We start from the raw sequence: 23,665 nt of genomic DNA on the forward strand, positions 1-23,665 counted from the left end.
CAGCTCAATTTGCAGGTGTTCAGGTATAAAGGTCAAAGGGCATTTGACCCCCCAACTGGCAATTGTTGCTGTGGTAGGTAACTTCAGTCTGCTAGTTATATCATTCTATTAGATAAGCTGCCAGAGTTTTCAGCTCTGAATTACCGAGGTAGGCTCGAGTGAATCAATAATTTATACAGATATATCTCATTCATTCTGATGGTATAAAGATACATACTAACAGCCTGCTGCAGCCTCAGAACAAAGCCAGAGAGACATTATTTAAAAAGAAAGACGGAAAAAGAAACCCATTTATCTATGTGAACAAAACCATTACATAATAATGACCTAATGGCTTATTAATTTTATTTTTCAACTGTTTTAACAAACACTGAGATGAGATAAATATGCTCTTTACGAATCTCAATAAGGTTGCTCTAGTGAATGTTAAGACGCCACTGAAAACTTTCAGATTGATTTTAAAATAGAATGATCTTTTACATGACAATGTAATGTAAACCATTGGAAAAAATTTCATACACCTAAGAAGGCTGCATGAAATTGCTTAACTAAATCTCTCAAATATTTTATTGCTAAATTTCAGTATGAACTTATATCTAAGATATGAGAATCAAATATATTTAGGGACTATACACTAAGAATATTGTTAATATAGCCTTCTGCTGTTAATCATTACCTGGGGAAAATTATACAGTGTTTTATACACTAATACTATGACATTTTTATTAACTCATAATCCCTGTGCTAACAGTGGTGCATTAAACAAGTAATAATTAAGAGGGCAGCAAATATTAAAAATGCCTACTTTAAAATTCTTCAATCATGTTAAAGGGAATCCTCTAACACATGAGTTTCTCTAAAGGAAAGCAGTACCAAAAAACAGTGTGGTTATGATGCAATAGTCGATAGACCTACAGCACTTAATATTGCCATCATTTCTAGTTATTGTCCTTAAGGGCAAAAAGAATTTGTGATCTAAAAACATAATAAAAGCCCCTCCTAGCAACTTTAATTATAAACCGTGATTTTTTTTTTTGACAGATCTGGAAATTTAATTGAGGCTAAGATGCTTTAGAAGTTGGTCCCTTGCCCATTTTGCCTCTTTGAGTTCAAGGCTGGATATGTGTGTGGTGGGGACACCTGAACCAAGGGCGTTCAGAGTTGGTTCAGGAAGACTGTGTGCAAAATTAAATAAGGCAGTAGACCAATGAGTGGGTAGCAATCAGAGGCAATACTCAGAGACCCTACTTCGCTTCACATAGACAAACAATCTTTTCCCTTATTTTTCAGGGAACCTCCCTGGGAAATATGGCACATGATAAAAGTCTGAAAGAAAATAAAAGCACAAGTTATCTAGAGAGAGAGAGAGAGAGAGAAAGAGAGAGAAACAGACATACACACTAATATTATGGCCTCTACCTAAAGTCCTTAAGTCTTTATATGCGACACCCTAGGGCTACCTGCTGTAACCAGTTAACATTTCTGGCCTTCCAAGAAAATATAACTAGTCCCTTAAAAGCAGAGAGAGGAAGGAGAAATAATAGATTGCCCCATTTCTGACAGTCAAGAGAAAAAGGAGAGAAATGTTCCCACACTGATCTCATTAAGATGACGAGAATAATGAGTGTGAATCTTATGTATGGATCTCACAGCAGAGAGAGAGAGCATAAATGTATCCCCCATTCACCCTTTTATGAGGCCTGATACACCACATTTATTCTCAGCTTCATCTGATACTGCTGTTGGAGGTTTCTCTTACAATATTACAGCTTTAGCTTCAAGTGTTGCCACTGAAGTCATCTGAGTCAGCCACTCAACACAGCTTTATTGAGTGTGCATGGAAACGGGGGAAGACCTCTTAACAGCAACTGAAACGCATCTCAAGCAGAACAGTCTGGATTTATTTCCTGTCACTGGCTCTGGCAATGGATTAAAAATACTGACAAATGGCATTTTTCAGTTTACAACCTATTTTACTTCCGAGTTCCTTAAACTTCAGTTAAACTTTCTCGTCAATTAGAAATACAACCCAGGTATTGTTAAATATGTCTCCAGCATATTTTTGGAGAAAGAGCTATGCATTTGTGGCAAAATGATGGGATATTTTTCCTTATGAATTACCTCTTGTCCTCAGACCCAGTATGGAAATATTTTCTAATAATAATTTAAAGTTAAATACTTTGTCATAGATACAAATTTTGAAAGACTACATATCTCCCAGAAACAAAAACCTGTGTTGTTGTGGTCATATCTTATTCAAGTTCTAATTATTCACAGGATCTTCTACTTAAGGACTTCAAAGCATTTCATATAGATGATTTAATTTAGCTTTCTTCACTCCAGTAACTCCAATAGCAATAAACTGGAGTGCCAAATTTACAGCAAACTATATCTCACATAATTTATTTAATAAAGTGGGCAACAGCCTACCAATTCAAATAGTATCTCAAAGTATGCCCAAAGTCTTATTTCAGTATTGCTACCACTTTGTAAAGGAATATTCTATTTCTTATGTTGTTTAATTTTATGCTGGATTAATTAGGATCTATGTAATTTTAGAGGAAATTTAGAAAGACAGCAATATAATGAGGCCAGGTCACCAGATTTTCTAAATAATTCAAATACATACACTTTTTCCTGGCATTTATTTAGTCTAATGAAAATTTAGGTCACGAACAGGTTCATCTTAGCTACCCTTTAATCAATATGGATCAATATAGGTAGTTTAAGCTGTTTAAGCAACTCAGAGAAAATATATGTTTGAAACTTGGGAAATATATTCTTAAGGAGTCGACATTTACTTTTGGGAAAAAGTTCATTTATGCTACTTAGAGGCCAAATGATATTTCTTGTCTAAAATGTAACTTACCTACATACACAGTGAACCCTTTAAGAGTGTTTGTGACTATATACACATTTAAGTAGTGTTTTGGGGAGCTGTAGTGTGATGTGACTTCAACTAATGGAAAAGTTCTTCAAAACATAAGGTAAACACTTATTACTTAAACTTCAAGAACAATACTATGCAGAGGGCTTACAGACTTATTAAATCAAGTAGGTACTTCTAGACCTCCCAGATCAACACATTCTAGGAAATACCAAGGATCAGGAGTCCAATTTTACACTCTTAGAATTCTACAGGACAGTGGCGGACACATGGTTTCCTCCTTTCATTAAGGATCATTTGACTTACAAATGTCACCTTCCTGCTCTTCTCATTGTTGCTGACTTGGACGCTTCCATTACTAGCTATTGTGAAAGGGGAGTTACTATCTCAGTAAGTCATTTTACTTCTCTTAGCACTTCCATCATCTGTCCTGCAAAATAATCTCTAAGATTTTTTTCAATTGTAACATTGCATGTTTTCATTCACACCACTCAAAGCTGACACAATCTCCACCTTTTAGGCTCCTTGACTTGACCTTTAGGAAGGTGTACTATTCTGAAGCTGGGGTTGGGATGGACATGTTTCTGACAGCCTGAGCAGCAAGCCACGAATCCATTAAACCTACTTTCTCCCTGTGATGTTCCCATTCTACAGCTAGGACTCTATGCAGGGACTGGCAAGATTTGTGAGTGATTCTATGTCATTATCTATAACATTGTCACTATGCAGAAATGTGTTTCAAGATAGGAGCCACTATCCTATAAAATAGACCTTTACATTTTGTTTGGAGCTTGGAAGCCTACATAATAAACATTCCATTTTAACTTCATACCAGTCAAGATTTAGGACTTTAAAAAAAAACTGTGGTAGAAGGCTCATACAGAGAATTTAAAACATGAAGGAAACAGTGCAAGTTCAGTCAAGCTAGTAGAATCTAGGTTAAAGGTCTCCCTTATAAATACCAGCCTCCTGGTTGAGGTATGCAATAGGCCCTTACAATGCAAGAACCAAACTCTATTTAATAGAGTTTAGCTGGGAGGGGGAGATAAGAGGAGGATAGAATCAGAGATTGACTGACTAATACAAAAGTATAGCTAGATAGGAGGGATATGTTCTAGTGTTCTATTGCCCTGTAAAATGACTCCAATTAACAATAATTTATTGTATATTTTCAGGTAGCTAGAAGAGAAGATTCTGAATGTTCCCAACACAATTGAAATGATAAATGTTTGAGGTGATGGATATGCTAGTTATCCTGTTTTATTCATTAGACATTGTATACATGTATAGAAATTTCACATTGTACCTCATACATATGTATAATTATTATGTGGCAATAAATACTATAAAAGCAACCAAAAAAAGAACTTAAACTAAACCAGGTACATACTCGCCCGCTTAAGTTTTCAGGATTGCTGCCAAACTTGAAAAAAGTAAACTCAGCTATCTGAACTTCTACATTTATGAATTAATATTCTCTAAGTTTAGCCATCACTTTATTAATATCATTTCAAAACATAACACCGCTTTTAAACAATTGCTAACTTGTGGATAATTAATGGACTACTTTTAACCTTAGCAATCTATTATCGTAATTTCAATCCAAAAGATTAATTGTCTAAGGGAAGTACTGTTTAATTCCCCGACATTTTATGACAAAACTGGATAAAATAATCTTGTTGCAAACATTAAAAATTGTCTAAAATCTGCTTGGCAGAAACTGTATAGGATGCTAACTTTGGAGAATGCAATAGAATTATTTGCATATATCTACATAGGATATAAAACATCATATATTTACATATTGTTGATAAATTGCAATAGTAGATTTTTTTTTTAAACTTATGGTGAGCTGGGTGACTTGCCATGCAGAAGAGCATATATCTTTGCTTTTTTAAATGACTTTCCTAGTCTATAACCCTTTTATCCCCTGCCCCTCCAATGAAGATCTAATAAGTAATTGCGCCTAATGAAGTATATGTTTTGATCCCTGACATACGACATTAATTAAAAATTTAAAGATTATTATATTATTTAGTCCAGAATTTATATAGACTTCTGGACTTCATCTTGGTGAAGCACAACTGTACACCCTAGAAATTGGGATAGGGAAGAAAACCTTTATATGGGTTTACATGGGGGGAGATAAAATTCTTCAATCTCTATGAAGCCAATGAAATCTGTCCTTTAATTGGACTCTACTATAAGCGATTATTTTGTACAGAGATCACAAATTCTCTTTTTTCTAGACGGGTTCCCCATGGAAATCATTTGCATCTTATGTAAACTACAGAAAATCCAAACTAGACTTTATCACCAAGAGAATAAAAGTAAATGTAGTTAAACTTACATTAAGTCTCATTTAGAGCAACCATTCTCAACAGAGATAATATGACAGGTAACGGGGTAAAAATGGGTTCGAGGATACAAAAACACTTAGATATTACAATGATTTGTGGCCCTCCATAGAGTTTAATTTCTCTCATTAAGTGAAATTTTTCTCTTTGGGAGAACAAATATAAATATATATATACACATATATATGTATATGTATACATATATATGTACATATAAAGAGAAACACTGATTGAAGATCAAATAAAAGTCAATGTTTGCCTCTAAATTCTTTTTTTTTTTTAACCAGGGCTGACTTTTTTTATCCAAATATCTGTTTGCACTTTGATATGCTTCTGTCTTTCCTTGCTTCTTAGCTTTTCTCTGATTGTCTCTTCATTATTTCCCTTTGAGCCAATAGCTTGTGAATGGTGTGACCATCTTTACACTGTTATCATGGATTTCTAAATGCCACCACTTGCTGAATGTTGGCCCTCTGTCATCACAACAAAGTAGAAGAGAAGATGCAATGCAGTTATAACTCACAGACTCACGTGTGGTGGAGCCTGGCTACTGTGTCTAGCCCCAGTTCCTCGTCTTGCCATTATTTTACCCCATTTTGAGAATGGTATAGCCTATTTCCTCCTGCCCTTCCAATGAAGATCTATAAATTACTGAGCATAAGGAAGTACCTGTTTATGTCTCTGACATGATAGTTATGAAAAAATATGAAAATTGGCTTGGTGCAGTGGCTCATGCCTGTAATCCCAGCACTTTGGAAGGCCAAGGCTGGAGGACTGCTTGAGCCCAGGAGATGGAGACCAGCCTAAACCTTATAGAGACCTCGTCTCTACAAAAACTCAAGAAAATTAGGTGGGCATGGTGACATTCACCAGCTACTCAGGGGGCTGAAGTAGAAGGATTATCTGAGCTTAGGAAGTTGGATTGCCTGAGCCTGCAGGTTCAAGACCAGTCCAGGCAACTTGGTGAGACCTCGTCTCTGCAATAAAAAATAAAACAAAATTATAATATAAAGATTATCTTTGTGTTTTAAGAATGGGGTAAAACGGTAATAAGAAAAAAGGCAAAGAAAAGCAGGAACAACTTCCTTAACAACGTTTCAGGTTAGCTTCTCACTTGATTAACTAACTCCAACACATTCATGATTCTGAAGTACAGCTTTGCAACTAGTCACAATAGACAAATGGAACAACAGAAAACATGCTGCTCCTATTTCTTAATTTTACCTGATACAAAGGAGCTTGAAAACACATGGAGAGTAGAATTAATGACTAAAGAATATTAATGATTGCCTCTCTGTTATAATTTACAACCATTCAGACGAGTTATTTCTCTTACTTTACAAAATTTTACTAAAATAAATTATATGCCTCATTTATTTAAACTTTTTCCTTTGCAGAGTACTTTACGTAATATGTTGCAATGGACCATAGCCCACCATTTTGCTCAGCATGTGTGTCCCTTACAACTTAAATTGAAGTTGGAAAGCAGAAAATCCTTCAGGGGACAAGAACATTGGTTTAGTAATCTGAGGACAGACAGTAAAACAGCTCAGATTCATTTTTATAATTTTTAATTTTCTTTTTCTTTTTCTTTTTTTGGTAGAGATAGGATCTTGCTATGTTGCCCAGGCGGGTCTTGAACTTCTGGGCTCAAACAACCCTCCTGTCTCGAACTCCCAAAGTGCTGGGATTATAGGTATGAATCACCATGCCTGGCCTTTCTTAAAATTTTTGATCCTTAGTCAACTCGGTTGTAAAATATGAATCATACATCACATTTTTTAAGGGTCTTATAAAGGTTTGAGGGCTGAAACTACCAGATAAGTAATGCAAGAAGGCAGCTTGAGGTGAAAGGGCCAGCATCCACACAGCCAGAAAAAAACACACTGAGGCTTTGGTGTCTCCCATCACCTTAACTTTCACTGGACACGTCATTGAGGGTCCTGAGTCAGCTAATTCATGGATTCAATATGATATTATAGTTATGTTGGTGATTGTAAGGCTTATTTTTTTACTATAAATGAAGAAAAGGTGAAATTGTTTTATTTCCCCCATCACCCACAAAAGAAGACTTTTCCAGATAACAGCATCCTTCTACTTCCCACATTAGAGGCCAAAGGTGGAAATGCAGAGATCATAGAAAACATGTTTGTGACCCGCTATAGGGAATACATTCTTCTTGCAAATACAAAATAAAATTTTGGAGAAATTAGCCCTTCTGAGAATAGCAGACTCTATAGCTTATGTGATTATCTCCCTCCAAAAATAGAAAGTCCTTTTGGTGACATCTATGAAAATAAACAAAAAAGCGTGTTGGCATCACTGGAAGAGAAAGCACCGATTTTAGCAAGTGTTGCATTGTAGATTTAGCAGATACCAAAACAAAAAAGAATGATTGTACATTTAAATAGGTCTGCAAACTGAACTGGAGCATCACTCCTCAGAAAGGATTAGAGAAAATGTTTTGTTCTATTATTATTTAGATTGCTATATTTCCTAAGAATCAGGGTTGATTTTAGCTAACAGCAGTCAATCTTGAAACCCAAGTCACTTCTGAATTACGGTCTTTGGACACTTTTATGAAATTGCAAGAATTTACATGTAATATTTTGTGAAAGGCAATGCTTAGGAAAATCGAATTTATAATTTTTTATGTAATTCAGGACAATGTTTGAAAAAAAATTTCTTCCCTGAAATTGAGATAAATTGGGGAAAAATGTATATTTTGAGAATCAACTTGACATAGGCACATCCACAGGAAATGGGCATAAATCTATTTACTGAAAAGAAAATTATAGTATAAGAAATTTCTAAGTGTTAATATTTTTTGATGTTGTAAAAGGAATTTGGGGCAATTTTGGAGATATATAATCTTATAAATTAGTGAAATTCTACAGAGGTTTTGTTCTTTCCTTGAACATTCATGATGCAAATGTTTAATATATAATTAATTTGTATAAATTAAATAGGAAGTGTTTATTTAGTAAACTTAGTATTTCTGTCAGGAGGATGTATAAACAAAGAAAGGTGAGTAAAAGAGCTTAGACTATTATATTTACATAATTTTAGGAAAATTCATGAGTATGACCCTAAGACCATCAAGCAAAGATCATTTTTCTTTTACACTTGTTTTTTTTCAGGGGTCCTTCTGCTTAGCTGTTGTGAGAAAAGTAACAGTTACATCTGGAATATTTCCAATTTTTCTGCTAGCACTAAAAAAATAATTGTAACAATAACAAAAACAAAAATCTATAAAAATCATTTGAAAATTTCCATAGACTTGAAGCACAATTTTGTTGGTGTGGTAGTACTGATGCCTCCTAAATTTTCAGAATAGAAATTTCTGTCATAAACTTAAAAAAGTACCTTCAATATGTTCAGTGTAATTATCCTATGTTTCATTGTTCTGTAATGTGAATGGTAAGACTTGAACTACAGGGGATGCAGACATGCCTTTGTTTTCACATTGATATTTCTTCTTATGCAATGCTCCCTTTTTAATTCTTGATCATGAAAGCCACTTCAAATGTTCTTATGGTTTGTAATACCTTAAAAAAAAAAATCTATATGTAGTTTAACAGCAGCAAGCTGTCTAAACAGGAAGTATATGATAAGGTCTCTCTAGAAGTCTGTTTTCAGATCGTTGTATTATATTCCCATTGCCTTTGCAAGTCCAATTCCTCTTCCCTTGCGTGTGCTTCCTCCATTTTTTTTTTTCAATCATTTGACTACACAGAGCTGCCTCATGTCATTCTTTGCATACATCATCTTTGTTTTTTCTCTCTTCCCGCATAATAGCTCAGCTTTCTGGGAGTAGCTGTTGTCCTGAATGTGATCCTTTACTAACACGGGGATTGAATGAAGGTGGAGCACAAATTATCCAGAGGCAAAGGGAACGCAGGCGTTTGAAAAGGACCCAGAAAGGAACAAATAATGAACCAGGGTGGCTTCGATGAATTGCTGTAGAGGGAATTCTCGGTTTTGACACAAAAGGAACCCACGGATACCAAGAAAAACCTATGAAGAGAATCTCAGTAGGAAACTTGCCTCGTAGGCTGGTCAGGACAGAGGGTTGAAGCCAGTAGCCTTCCAGATATGAACAGAAACAAATTATTTTATGACTAAAGTTTAACATTCAAATATGCCGGTTTTTGGAATACAAGGTGCTTTGAGGAGTTGACATCTCTTCATAATTCAGGTTCATTGTTTCTCTAAGTAAAATATGTGTTTCCCTTTAGTTATTCTGTTAGGAATTGTACTTTCAAGGCAAGAGGACATTTTTGATAATGCACATCTTAAGACTTTTCATTAAAGTACCAAATTTAAATTCTACCTTTTTGTGCACTCTGACATTTTTGTCTGGCATTTTCATTAATTTTGCGACATACATAAATGTAGCTGAAATGTTAACTGATCAATACTTTGTCTCTCTCATGTAGCACTAGCGCTCTGTTCCCCAAGGACCACACAGCAGAACAGAAATTAAATGTGTAAAATATCAAATGTTAATGTTAAACACAGCGGCACTTACTGTATAACGACAGAAAAGGCTAAAACAATTCCAAATGGACAGATGGTACCACAAATTATCTACAATCACATTTAAAGATTAAAGTTTGTCCTGTAAAATAATTCTTTGACGCACACTGAAGTGTGTCCTTTTACTGATAGCTCAGTTGTCCAATTATTTTTGTGCTCATTACAGTGAGAAATGACAGTACTGTAAAGAGAGAATGTGCACTCTTTTTTTTTTTCCATGTTGCACCCACTGACATCCACAAGAACACAAATGTCTGGTCAAGAGCCTGATGAAAATTAGGCCCAATTTATGAGACATTTCCATGTCTACAAGAGATGATTCCCAAAGACGAGCAGTGCCTTCTGCACCACACACGTCTGTGTTCATTCTCAAGCAGACAATATTCATTGTAATATTTAAAAACTGAATTCACTGCACACAAAAATAAGAACATGCCCAGAAACGTGTTTGCTTATATTTTATCCGTCACCTTCCAGACCGATTTCTGTCTCTTAAATCACCAGCTGCCTGTGAATCTTCCCCACTGCACATAGGTTGGGCTCTAAGAGGCTAACCCCATATTTCTTGTGCTTCCAATGGTAATTGATATCGGGACAAAAAAGAAAAAAGATTGTTTTTCCACTTTGATTTCATTATTCTACATTTATTTTTGGATAGTAAATTAGAAGAGAAAAATAACACAGAATTTTAAAAAGGCACTTAAACATTATAAAGTTTACTGATGTGGGCCTAAAACCACGCCACATAATGGTACAAACGCACATGCTCCATGAGGCAGCTGCTTTTATGAAAAAGTGGGCCAAGTGGAACCAATATTATAATAATAGACCCACGATCCATCAACAGGGAATGATGGGAACAATATGTCTGTAACAATAGGGTGCTGCTCATACTCTTCTCCTAATGGAAAGCCATTCTTTTCAATAAACTGGCCTAAAAAGGCTCTAGTTACACAATGAGATCTTTGAAACATTTCATTTTTAATATGCACATCATTTAATATCATGAGATGAATAAATATCCTATAATAGTTTCTTTTCTGAACTGTTATAACATTAAATTACAAGGTATATAGTATTTTAATGGTTCTTTGAGGAAGGAAGAAATATCTGCTGTGTGGTCTTGAGCAACAAACTTAACCTTTCTGTATCTCAGTTTCTTTCTTCTGTATATTAGGAAAATAACAGTATGTACCTCATAAGGTTGTTGGGGATATTAAATTCATTAATGCATGAAAAAAGTTTCTTGCAACATAGCAAGTGTTTAATAAATATTGGGTTTTTTTGTTATTGCTATGTAAGGATCATTTTATATTATAACTTCATCTGAGGTTAAAATAGATGATTGATAAAGAATTATGAGTTTGTAATTAAAACGGAAACTTCAAGGAAAATTGCTGCAATAGTATTAATCTATACTTATTATGACTTAATAACTAACTTAATTAGAGCAAACCTTTAGTTATCTGGCATTATTGAAAAGTGAGAAACATAAGAAACATTTTCAGATTAATTGATTGATTCATTGATTAATCAATTGATTGAGTCAGCTATTTATAATGGGAGCTCACTATGGTGCAGGTGATGCTGAAATACCAGGATAAAAAAGGTAGGGTTCACCATTCTCAAAGAACTCCCAGTGGAGATCTAAGTATATAAAGTTTGGCTTTGTTATTTGTTGTTTTGGTCACATTCCATAGGAAATAATCTGGCACTTCTTTTTTTTTAGGGATACACAGTTAATATTATTGTTTCTTCTCAAAAGTACTCAGTATGTGTTCACACTGTAGTTTGTGGCCTCTTTTTTCACCACCAATGTCAGCAGGCCTACCTTTATTGTACCCACCCACCTTTTTTTGCAAGCCTCGTGCATACACCCTGTGTTTCCTAGGACTGAATCTGTCAGACACTGACCACCAGGTAAGAGAGGTATTATTACATTCCTTCCCCAGTGAACTTTGAAACATTCCTTCCCCTGTAAACTTTGAAACAATTCAAGTAATATCATGTAAATATACCAAAGTTGCTCAGAATTCCAGTGCCTGATTTTTTTAAGAATCAAAAGGAAATTGAGGAAACAAGGTTGCCATCTTGAATTCTTGTTACCCAAGTGACTTCTAAAAGTCAGAGGTTTATAAAGGCTTACAAAACACCTGTAATGCTAAAGTGTTCCAAATGAATGTTCCTGAAAAAATGATACAATTACCTACATTTCTCTGTTTTAAAATTCTACGAAGAGCTATGAGAAATGATTTTGGAAGAAGTGAATCAAAAATGGCAGCATGATCTTTTCAGTAGAATTTTTGTTGCATCTGTTATAGGGTCCTATAGAACTTTCAAGTAACACTATAGTATAAAATATACATCGAAATTCAATATTATTTTTTCTCATTAATGTCAAAGTGCCTCTTGGCTAGTGGAAAATCAGAATAAAATTTGCTTAGCAATACCCCAATATATTTATTACGTGAAAGAGTTACTAAAAGTATATTGAGAGGGAATTTTTTGTTTGTTTTTCTCTAAAACTTGATGATGACGATTGCTTTCTTTAAGGAGACAACAACGTGTCTATGGGAAGCAGGCTGCCTAACTTTCTGGTAACTTACAACACAAAGGGACATACACACTCTTTGTTCCATGTGCTCAGACATTAATGAAAGTCCCATACAAGGCCTGAGAGAAGGACAGGGCTCAAAGTACTAAACAGATGTGCATACACTCATTTGAATGGTAATACTAAAATGTTGATTTGTTACTATAATTAAGGCTCTTCTTGTAAATGAAGTCGTATTCTGCTAAACTGGCAACTATAAGGAAGTATAAGTTACTCATATCCTAACAAACACGAAAATAAAATAAAGGATTTCAAAAGAACGACTCCACTTAAACTTCAGACTGAAGTCCTGAATAAGCAAAAATAACGTGTGAGAAGAAAATCCTAGCTAAAGAGCTAAAGCTCAGAGAAAAGTGTTCTTTTGGATTTTCTAGCTCTGCCAGTTGGTCTCATCAGCAGTTTTTAAATAATCAAAGTAAAAGGTTACAAGATGAACATTATTAAAGAACTATTTGGACATATCAAATTCTCACTTGCGACTTTTTAAAAACTGGAAATCTCAGAAATAATAAAAACATCTCTTAAATAGGTCACACCCACTTCCAATTGATTCATAGATTAAAGCATTACCAACTAGCATTCTAATCCCAATGATTTTCACATTTTGAAAATTTTTCATATTTTATAGAACAAATAAAATCAAATTGAGGTTGGTCAACATTATTATTATTATTATTTTTTCACACTGAGGACTTTTCTTGGCTCTCCTATTGGGATTTGGAATTATGCAACATGTAAAATCTTACTTCTTAACTGTCACAGAGAAAATTATACATTGGCTGAGATGTCTTGTGTTCCGGAAATCTGAGGGGGGAAAATGTATTCTTGGACTCAGACCTTGTACAATCCATCAGGTTCCTGCCCACGGCAAATCTGTCCAGTCAAGTCTTAAAATAGGAGTTTTAAAATGGCCACATCAACATAACTGTTACTATAGCCACAGAAACATGCAGCTATGATTACTGAATTTAATGAATAACAATGTAAGTAATACAGTATGATCATACCACAAAAGCAGCGAGACTCCTTGGGGGTGAATCCCAATCAAAACAACTATTTACGTAGTATGCAGCATTTACGAGCACCATGACACAACGCTTCATTCGGATAAAGTTTCTCAGTAGCAGCTGTAAGGAAAATGAAAATATTATTAGAATTTGCAAGACTAAAAACCATCAGACATACTGCAAAATTCTTTTAGCTTATTGCGATTTAAAAAAGATTCAGAAAGTTAGTAAAGTTACGAGAACATATCAAGCAATTTGGCTCACAAGTTAAAGGAAAAGAAGTATTTCTGGAGAAAGAACTGACTGATAAAAGCAACTTCTTGGCTAAATATATTTTTAAAAATAACGTTATTATGTAGGCTGGACTACCTTTGCTTACAAGAAAAAAAGATTTCTAACAGATTTTAAAATGTTTTTACTACTCACATATTATACACCTTTATTAATTTTAAACTCTTAAACCTTATTGTGGTTTTAAGATTCATTAAATGTTTTATTTCAAGATATTTTAACATGAAATGAATAACTTAAAATGTTTTTATTTAGGGTGTTAGAGAAAAACTTGTCAATTATTGTTTTCTTAAAAAAAAAATTTTCACCATTTTAATAGAATTCCTCACTTTCTTAACTATCATATTATCTATCTATCATCTCCTACAATCAGTTTAACCTATATATTCTCATTACTTTTTCATAATTTCAGAGGTAAGAAAAAATTTATGGTAACCAAGCACTTTACACAATCTTTTTAATATATATAATTATGTGAAAATTGATATAATTAAAATTTAAAATCAAGGAATGACTACAACTGTAAAAAAGAATAGCTCATGTACTAGATAATGGTTCAAAAACTACATACAGCAATATTAATAATTAGAATAATTATCTGTCTGCAGGTTAATATTTTGCTATTTCCAAATACACTTCAGTGATGGTCTGGTATATTTAAGAAGTAGCTATGTAACATTTATTGAAGTCATATGGAAAAAACATACACATGTGTAAATATAGACACACACATGCATGTCAGTTTTAACAAGTTGCTAAAATTGAAATTCCTTGAAGACCCCTATCACTTCATTGAAGAACGACTTTTATTACTTTCACTGATAATTGTGGAGGAATGTAATCTATATTTCTACTTAGATAGCTACTGCACTTGTAATTCATACACTGTCTTTGGACAATCAAAGATCCTACTGTTTTTGGTAAATTTATTAGACAAAAAAAAGATACATTTAGGCTTCTAATATCACAAAAATAATTAAATAGTTCAAGGTGCAAATATGTTCAGGAAACTTTTTAGCCATAGTAAATGCATTTTATTTTAACTCTGTTAACTGCATATAAACTTTTTTTTTTCAGGGATAGCTTAGAAGTTTTTTAAACTTGATATCAAGCTTAATTTAAAATAAGCGATGGATATCAAGCTTAACTTAAAATTCCTTCATGATAGAAAAATCAGACTTCCTATGTTTTTATTTTCTTAGCCAAAATGCCAATATAAAAGTTGACTTCTAAAAGATGATAGTTATCTAATTAGCAGGAAGGTTTCCCTGAGAAGATGGAGCCTCCTTGCATCTGGATTAGAGGGAAGAGCTTTATGCTGGGCTCAATTTACACACACCTGCATCATACCTGTGGGTGGTCTGGACATATATTTGAACCTCAGCTTTTGGTGTTCTCATTTACACATTCCATGGCAATCAAATTGTATTTTATGTTCCAAATGATCATTCTTTTGCTAACGCATGAATACATATCCATTATATGCAGTACCTACAGTAGCCCCTTCCCTTTCTGACCACCCCCATCCAATTTATTAGTTTGGTATTGTCCTTGTTTGATCTTTTAAAGAAAGGAAGGAAGAGAAAAAAAAAAAAAGGAAAGAAAGAATCATTTTCAATAAGTAGATGATCAAAAATTCCACAGTCTTCCCCTCCCTCCATACCTCCAAAGTTTATTTGAATTTACTTAGATGTTTTACAGATATAATCCGGTCTTCCCAGAGGGATTAATCTTTCCTTGCTTTTTACCTGTTTAGAGAGTCTGTTTTCCTCTTCAATGTACTTCTGTTCTTTGGGTATTAATGTTCGTAAGCTGGCTTTCACCTGTATATCAACATATGTGTCTGTTATGAATTAATATATTACAAATGCTTACAAGTTTTTCACGCAGTTCAATTTGCAATAATTTCAAAAGTTTCAAAGTCCTGGCTGCAGTGCTCATAAAATATAAATGTATACAGTTGCACATGCATGCGCTTGCCTTTCTTATGCCGGCAGGCAGCGACCAGAGCACACCCGCAGCAGCAGTCGCCAACTAGAACAGAAAGTGTGGGTGTGCCAGCCAGTGGCAGAAGCGTATTCTCCAGGATACATCAAGGTTTAGAGAAAATGAGGAATGACAGAAATTCTCTACAAATCAGGAACAAAAGCTTTCATGAAACTGAACTCTTTAGCAGTACAAAAAAGCCAAAGTTAAGACTTACAGCATTAAAAATCACATCTATTTCAAGATAGATGACCCCCTTTGTTGGCCCTGTCAGCTGCTTGTTTTTCAAGACGTAGGCTTTCTGTTCACCATTTTGAATCTGCGGGAAAAGGACATGACAGCCGTCTGTCTCGCGGTCTCCACTGAATACACTCCCTCAGTGACCTTTGACCCCCAGCTGCTGAAACTGACAGAGAACCCAAAACAACTGTGGCAATTCTGACAAGTACCTGTTCATTACCAGGATCAAGTCTGTCAGGAAAAATTAACTATCATGGGATTCAACATGGCCGTGAATTGAGTATGTTAAAATTTTTAGTGTTCTTATTACAGACCTTGGTTGAGAAATGACAGACTTAGAGCTGAGAGTTTTTTTGTTTTTTTTTTTCCGTGAGCAAAGGCAACACAGAACAGTGTGTCAGGTGAATAAAACTTACAGACAGCAATGGTATAGCAACTTTGCCCAGAAAGTCAGCACTTCGATCCCGATCTTCATCATAAACTGTCACTTCAAGAACTGAATGGATATCTTTAATGTTGCTGCACAATAAATACATGTAAGAAAAAAAAAGATTTCATCAGCGGGAAACAAGAACAAAAATGTTTTTGAAAAATTTTTAGATAGCTCCAGCTTAGTGTGTGTGTGTGTGTGTGTGTGTGTGTGTGTGTGTGTGTGTGTTTATGTATGCTATTTGCATACACACATATACAAGGTAGCTTAGTATCTGACAGAATTTCCCATAATGCACTTTAGTCGACTACAGTGATGGTTCTATTATCTGGAGCTTTGAACACCATTGTAATTTTAAGTCATAATGTTTTAGTGAAATATAATTTCCCATTTGGATAGGCAAAGAATAAGTTATTTTAAAAAATCAATAGTAACACTGGTGTTTTTAGACTTTTCCTTTTTCTCATTATCACAATTCATATCTCCCCATTACCTGTACATAAAACAGGTTTGATATCAGCAAGAGTCACAGTATATTTTATATAATTATTCTTTTTTTATACAATAAGATGTCTCTTGTTTGTTTATAGCTTTCACCAAAACATTGACTTAGTTTCTGTTAGGTTTGTAGTAAAAATTAACAAACACAAAAACAGAATGGATAAAATGTAACATTTAGTTATTGTACCACCTTGGAATTTAGAAATTAAGTAGTGTTCCATTATGTTCCAAGGACAACATATGTTAATAAACAACTGTGTGAGCTCTTCATATTTTTGTTTCTGGAAAAGAAGCACAAATTGTTGACAGCATTTATTCTTTGATCAAATTGTTTACCAAGATAATATGAATTAAGAGAAAACAAAAAAGTGAATATATTCATTATTAAGAAATTGCAACCACATGTGAGAAGAGGCTTTATCAGGGCACAATCAATTAATGACTTTGATAATAATCAAACCTATTCACTCGATTAGGCATTCTGAAGAAAAACACTCTCCACAATCTTCTTAGGAGTGCAAGTCTCCTGACCAGGCTTTTATCTCTTATAAAAATGTGGAATTCCTTAAAAATAAATTGGTCAGACAATTAAAGCTGATTAGTTACTGGTTCTTAAGCAGAGACATTATAAGAAACAAATGAAGAATTTAGTAGTTTTTCATATACAAAAAAATAAAGTTATGTTAAAAAACTTTAAAGAAGTACTTCTGTTTGGAGAGGTTTCCTTTGTTCAGAGTTCATTTCTAAAGCCCCATTAAAAAACCCGAACTTTAGAGTTTCCATGGTGTAGCATTGACAGCCTTTAGAGTGCATGATTGAAAAGATTTACAAACTTTTTAAAACAAAAGGAAAATTAACTCAAAAGGTGTTTTGGTATATAGGACAATACTTAATATTCTTATTGTGCTAAAATGAAACAAACCAAAACTAAAGCATCTGCCGAATTCGAGACCAGATTGTTTGCTGATTTCAGCAATGGAACAAATAGAGCTTTGTCCTCCCTGGTGTCAATGCAATTGGGAAGAATTTCAATAGAAAGTAAAAAAGGAAGAAGCGGTATGGCGATTCAGTTAATGGAAGAGAAACCCTTCGTCAAATCATATAAAAAGCACAGTTTAAAAAATGTCTATGAAAACAAAGAAAAATGGCATACCCTTTGCCCAGGTTTCAATCTCAGAAAGGTAGGAAGTTAGAAAACTCATTGTCATTAGGAAATGCTGTTCAGATGCACTGAGTTATGAATCAGTTAAATAAACACACACATTTTTTTAAAAACTAAAAAACAAATAAGGTTTGACACAATTTCTGAAATTGTAATTCTGAAATGAGCCCAAGATAATGTCTACTTACAACGTGAAGACTTTGTTCCAGTCAGGATTGAGATTTTTGTAGACAGTATGTGTTAGCAGTCTATCGTTGTTCAGTTCTACCACACAAAATGGGTCACTTTTACCTACAAGAGATTTCGGGTGAATTTTTTAGTATAAACAGCATTCACAGTTCACAGTGTTATGATCATGACCATATCTCTTTTTCAAAAAGTTTTCTAGTAAGCAAAAAGAGAAGTAGAATTTTAAAATCAAAAAAAGAAACCATCAAAATAGAATTAGATGTAACTGGTTGATGCTAGCAATCATTATGATTCATAGCAATTGAGAACCTGAAAAAAGTAAAAGAGAGAAAATTATATAGCTGGCATTTCAATTTATGATTTTTTAAAATAACAATAATACTATTACTGCCAAATATGATGGAGAATGTGATGCATATCTGTCCCTAAATCAGTTTTTATTAAATTCTGTAAGGACCATTTGAAAAGTCTCCCCTCTTACTATTGTGTATATATTTTGCAACTCACCTGATTCACTAGTAACTTGTAACGACAATCTCTAATCAAGTCTATTGGGAAAACCACTATATTGCAGAATTATAACATTTTAATCGGACTGAGATTGAATTACTTTCTTTTGAGATTTCTATGGCATCACAAGAACGTAAATTAGACCCTCTGAGGCAGAAAAAATTCTGCCATTTGAAACTTAACATAAGCAACCAATCTGCATGTTAAATAACAGTATGGTTTTTCTTTGTCCACTGAGAGAAAAGGATTTGGACGTTATCATCTGTGGCAACTCTGTCCTGCCATACTCCAATCTCATCCATTTGGTAATTCTGTTTTGTGGAATCCTCAATATTTTTGTAATGTTATGTCCTGTATTATATAAACCCATAAAGTCAGAGGCTCTATGGGGGCAGCATTAATGATATTAGTGCAGGCTGTAATTTGTTTGATACCTTATACAAATGACAATGAAATCAATATTTAGACAAAGCTGTCCAGAGGTCATATCTTTTAAACTACAATATTGATTTAGACTACATAAGAGGTTAATGTGCATATTATTAACTTTAATGATAAAGAATAATTGTTTTAAATGCATTGTGAATTGTAGTCACAGTAGTTTACACTTCTGTGAAAGCTTAAATATCATTGAAGATTTTCAATTAAATTTTAATGGGAAGGAATTCATTAGCTATCAGTGACAGATAAGCTAGGTAGCCCAATACAGCAATGTGTTTACTTTCCATATTGTAATTCTTAAAATGAGCTGTACAAACTTTGACTCACCTTTAATTTAATTTATTAATTTTATATTAAAAAAGAGATTTAATATGTGTGTGTTAGTTCAGTGACCTCAGATACCCCAGGATAAATGGATCATTTGATATGATGCTAGTCTTTCCAGTTTTGAGTTTTAGGAATCATTTTCAATAAAAAATAGAGAACTGGGAGTCTTCAAGGTCTGATGAAATTTTTACTTTTGGCTTAGGATCTGTATTGTCTCCCCCGATCTTCAACCTCTTGCCCTCCCTTCAACCACCCCTCACTTCCAGCTCTACATCCTATGGGAGATAGTGTTCAAAAATGAATATTTTGTTCATTAAACCATATTGTAATAGGTTTTATTTGGCATATCAAAAATTGTATTTTTATTCATAGAATTAAGTATAAGCATAAAAAGGCAGATTCAAATAGTTTTCAAAATATGTTTAAAAGTAAGCTAGTAGGCCAGACCATTACCAGTGTGCCATATTTTAGAAGTCAGTAAGCCATACATGTAAGGAAAGCTGGGAATTGGTCCTTGGGTTACCCTGAGGAACAGATCGTGGAAAGGTTGGAGAAGTGGCTGTGCCTGGTGTGTCCAGGAATATCCAGGAAGCCACTGTGACTGCAGGAATGGACTGAGGTTGCGGGGGGGCTAGTAGGTGACACAGAGAGGTCTGGGGAGAGTGGCAGGGTTCTGAAAGGACTTGGCTTTCACTCCAAGTGAGAGAAGAAGCTTTTGAAGGCGTCTGAGTTGAGGAGTGACATGCTCCGGTAGCTGCTACTTGGAAAATAAGGTAGAGCAAGGGCATGGAGACGGTAGAAAGAAGAATTAGGAGACAACTGCAATGATTCAGGTGATGAAAAGTGGTTGGATTCTGGATCTGCACTGAAGGTAGAATCAACAGGATTTGCAGATGTCAATACTGAATAATCCATTATGCCCTCATATTATTATCTGAAGATGGAAAACAATTTATTGAGCTTATCCAAGTCAGTTCTTTTTTTTCAAGGACAATAAGTGTTTGACATGGTTCTCACACTGGATAGCTCTAGAATCTAACAAAGAGAAAAGTTTAGGTGAGGAGAGAGCAGGCAATTTTATGTTTAATTTCTATTCATCTTTTCTTTCAAAAAGTTATCTTTTACAGTTACCAGTAATGGATTCCAACATCAGGTCTTTACACACTATGTTAGTTTTGACTAATTTAGAAAGCATCCTTCTGCCATGGCATGATTCAAAGGCAATTAAAAATTAACAGCAATTTCAACCAAAATAATAGTAAATATACAATATTGAATTCCACAAACTTACCACTAAAAAACATACACTATGGTTTTATTTTAAAGTGGCTACACATAGTCAATGTGCTTATATGGTTTGCTAAATAATGCTTTGAATAACTGGTTTTCAATTTTAAAATTGAATTTTCAGTCTTAAATTTTGCAGCTTTGATTATCTGCCACTTAAATAAACAAAACCAATCAGAGAAATACTAGTGATGGATCTAACCATTAATTATCTCAATTCTTCCTTCCTTTCATCCTTTTATCATTCCATTTAGGCCCTATGAGATGCTGCTCTGCTTGCTGAGAGTACCTGGGTTGTGGGGTTGGCTGTGGGATGGAGTGCTAATGTCTACAAAGGCATTATATTCTGCAAAGCTCCAGAGAGTGATACGAAGCAGTCCTCTGTAATGTTTTTATTCAATACCGTATGGCTAGAAATGCAAGGAATGAAGACAGCATCCAAACTTGAAGTGTATTTTGTTTCTGATAATTTTTGAGTACTTAAAGAGCCTGAATGTATGAGAATACAGATTATATAATATTTTGTCTCCTGCTTGCTCATTTTTGTCATAAGACTAAAGCCTATCTTCAGTGGGTACCAACTGGCTCTTCCTTAAGCGCCATCATTTTGACTAAAAAGTACCTACTCCTCTCCTCAGCATTACAAGAACCTGGAGAATTTGGTTTAGAGAGAAGATAGAAATTGCTGCAGTAAAATAGGGGAGGGCAAGGGCTATGGGATTGATTGCTTGAACTGCCATGAAAACTAGGAAAAGAATCATCTTTCCTTGAGAACATGGCAATTTTCCATGTTGACAATTTTCTAGAGAGTAACAAGAATGCCTTCTAAAGTATTCATTACTTATTGAGTGTTTGCTCTGCTCACCCCAGAATTATAAGTATGATTAAGACAGACTCCACCTCTCAAGGCACCTCTCAAGGGGACATGATAGCCATGTAAATACACAATTATGATGCAGGGTTGTAAGTGCTATAATAAAGGGAAGTGAAGGGTATAACAGGAGAAATGAGATGGAAGTGCATCATTCCATAACTCTAGAATAGAAAGAGGAAAAGGAAGTGAAGATTTTTTTCAGTGGAGATAGCTCTTGTGATCCATGGTGATGGTACAGCTCTATTTATTACAGACATTTTTAGAAGCTAAGGACAACAACAAAAAGGGTAGATTCACATTTTATGATCAGGAATGTTTAGGTTTATTTTTCTTTGAGTTGGGGTCTCACTCTGTCCCCCAGGATGGAGTGCAGGGGCATAATCACAAGGATCATGGCTCACAACAACCTCTTGGACTCAGGTGATCTCTTCGCCTGAGCCTCCCAAGTAGCTGGGACTACAAGTGTGGGTCACCAGGCCTGGCCACTTTTTGATTTTTTGTAGAAATGAGGTCTTGCTATGTTGTCCAGCCTGTGTTCAAACTCCTGGGACCAAGTAATCCATCTGCCTTGGCTTCCCAAAGTGTGGGGATTATAGGCATGAGCCACTGTGTCCAGCCAGGAATATTTAGCTTCAATCTATCTGTGTACCCCTTTTATAAGGTCTCTATAATACAAAAATCCAGATATGTGTTATATCACTCCTATAAAATAGACACTTAAAAATATTGTTAGGACTGATGCATTTATCTATAATCTAGTTAAATACTGAAGACTCTTTTTCCCTATGAATTTTGATTTTTTAAAGTTTATAAGGAATTAACATTATAAAGAGGTTCTTTGCCTAACTCATAATACAGAATCTATATCAGTTTTTAAAGCACATATTCTATTACCTCAACTCTTCTTTTGGCAAAAAGTCATTTCTACAACAATAAAAACAAACGTCAGAGTTGTCTCCAGTGGGCGCCTTTTCTGGCAATCTTCAAAACGGCACCAAGGATTAAGTGTGGTGCACTGACTGGCTAATTCTCTCTCACTCTTAGCCCTTGCTCTTAGAGGTCACAACACTGACATACCAATAAAGAACTGTGGGAAAGTCTGTACCGCCCCTGCTCGCTTGCTACCTGTTTTGTGGGCAACTGGATGACTTCAGTTGGTGCAAACTACTGGTTTGGGCATTAAAGTCACTCAAAAGATACTGAATGATATTCTTGCTCCCAGAATAGAGAGTTAATCCTGATCCATCAGTGGTGGGCTTTGTCCAGGGTCATTTTGCTGCTGACAAGTAGCACAGTTTGCTGGATGTGATGTGTTATAAAAAATGTGTGTGTGTGGGGACCCAGTGACCACCTCTTTGTTGCCATGTCTGAAAACACAGAAGGCTTTCAATAGCATAGAAAGCAATTCATCCCCATGGGGGCCTTTTATTTGGGACCTACCTTGCACAAATTAAGCTCTTTGGTTTAATTTCCTCAGTTGCCACAGTTTGAAATGGCTATATTTTAATCTTTTTTTTTTAGATTATAATCAAGGTTGCCATCTGTCCTTTCTACAAACTGGAATTTCAATCATAACATACAACAATGTTATAGTTGAGAGAATTCCATAGGGCCCATCAGAACAAAAAGCAACGTATGTTGAAGACATCTTCCAATCCTCCTTTTATCACTGGAGATGGGGCTTTGACCTTACCCTTTTTCATCAACTGACCTAAACATATTTTAAACATCTGATTGGTAGAATTACATTAACTGACACTCTTCACTAGGTCCCCACTGGGTTTGATACAGGGGCTGAGTAATAATAATAGGGCTTCTCTTTTCTCACTAAGTCCTGAAGCAGGTTTCATTATAGCAAGAAAATTGACGCCCTAGAGTCATGACTCTCAACCTAGTAGGCCCAATATACCTTTTTTTCATATTGAAGATTTTGTAACACTCTCTTCTTGAAATAAAATAAAACAAAACAAAATGAACACATACATGATTTCAAATTTTAATATAATGCCTGAGCTCTATTATA

The 23,665-nt window shown here is 34.7% G+C and overlaps 1 protein-coding gene across 4 annotated transcripts in view; it reads right to left on the bottom strand.

The window, feature by feature from the left end:
- The window catches only part of MCTP1 (multiple C2 and transmembrane domain containing 1), a 334,728-nt gene that overhangs the window by 153,913 nt on the left and 157,150 nt on the right, over positions 1-23,665 (bottom strand). For all 4 annotated transcript variants that reach the window (XM_008059220.2, XM_021712485.1, XM_008059178.2 and 1 more), the window contains 5 exons: positions 18,203-18,305; positions 16,338-16,440; positions 15,899-16,000; positions 15,444-15,518; positions 13,405-13,524 (listed from right to left, as the gene is read on the bottom strand). In XM_008059220.2, coding sequence (XP_008057411.1) covers positions 13,405-13,524; positions 15,444-15,518; positions 15,899-16,000; positions 16,338-16,440; positions 18,203-18,305 — 503 coding nt within the window. The remainder of the gene's footprint in view (positions 1-13,404; positions 13,525-15,443; positions 15,519-15,898; positions 16,001-16,337; positions 16,441-18,202; positions 18,306-23,665) is intronic.

This window comes from Carlito syrichta, unplaced genomic scaffold, assembly GCF_000164805.1.
Source record: "Carlito syrichta isolate Samal-C Ts95f unplaced genomic scaffold, Tarsius_syrichta-2.0.1 Scaffold16673, whole genome shotgun sequence".
Classification (NCBI taxonomy): domain Eukaryota; kingdom Metazoa; phylum Chordata; class Mammalia; order Primates; family Tarsiidae; genus Carlito; species Carlito syrichta.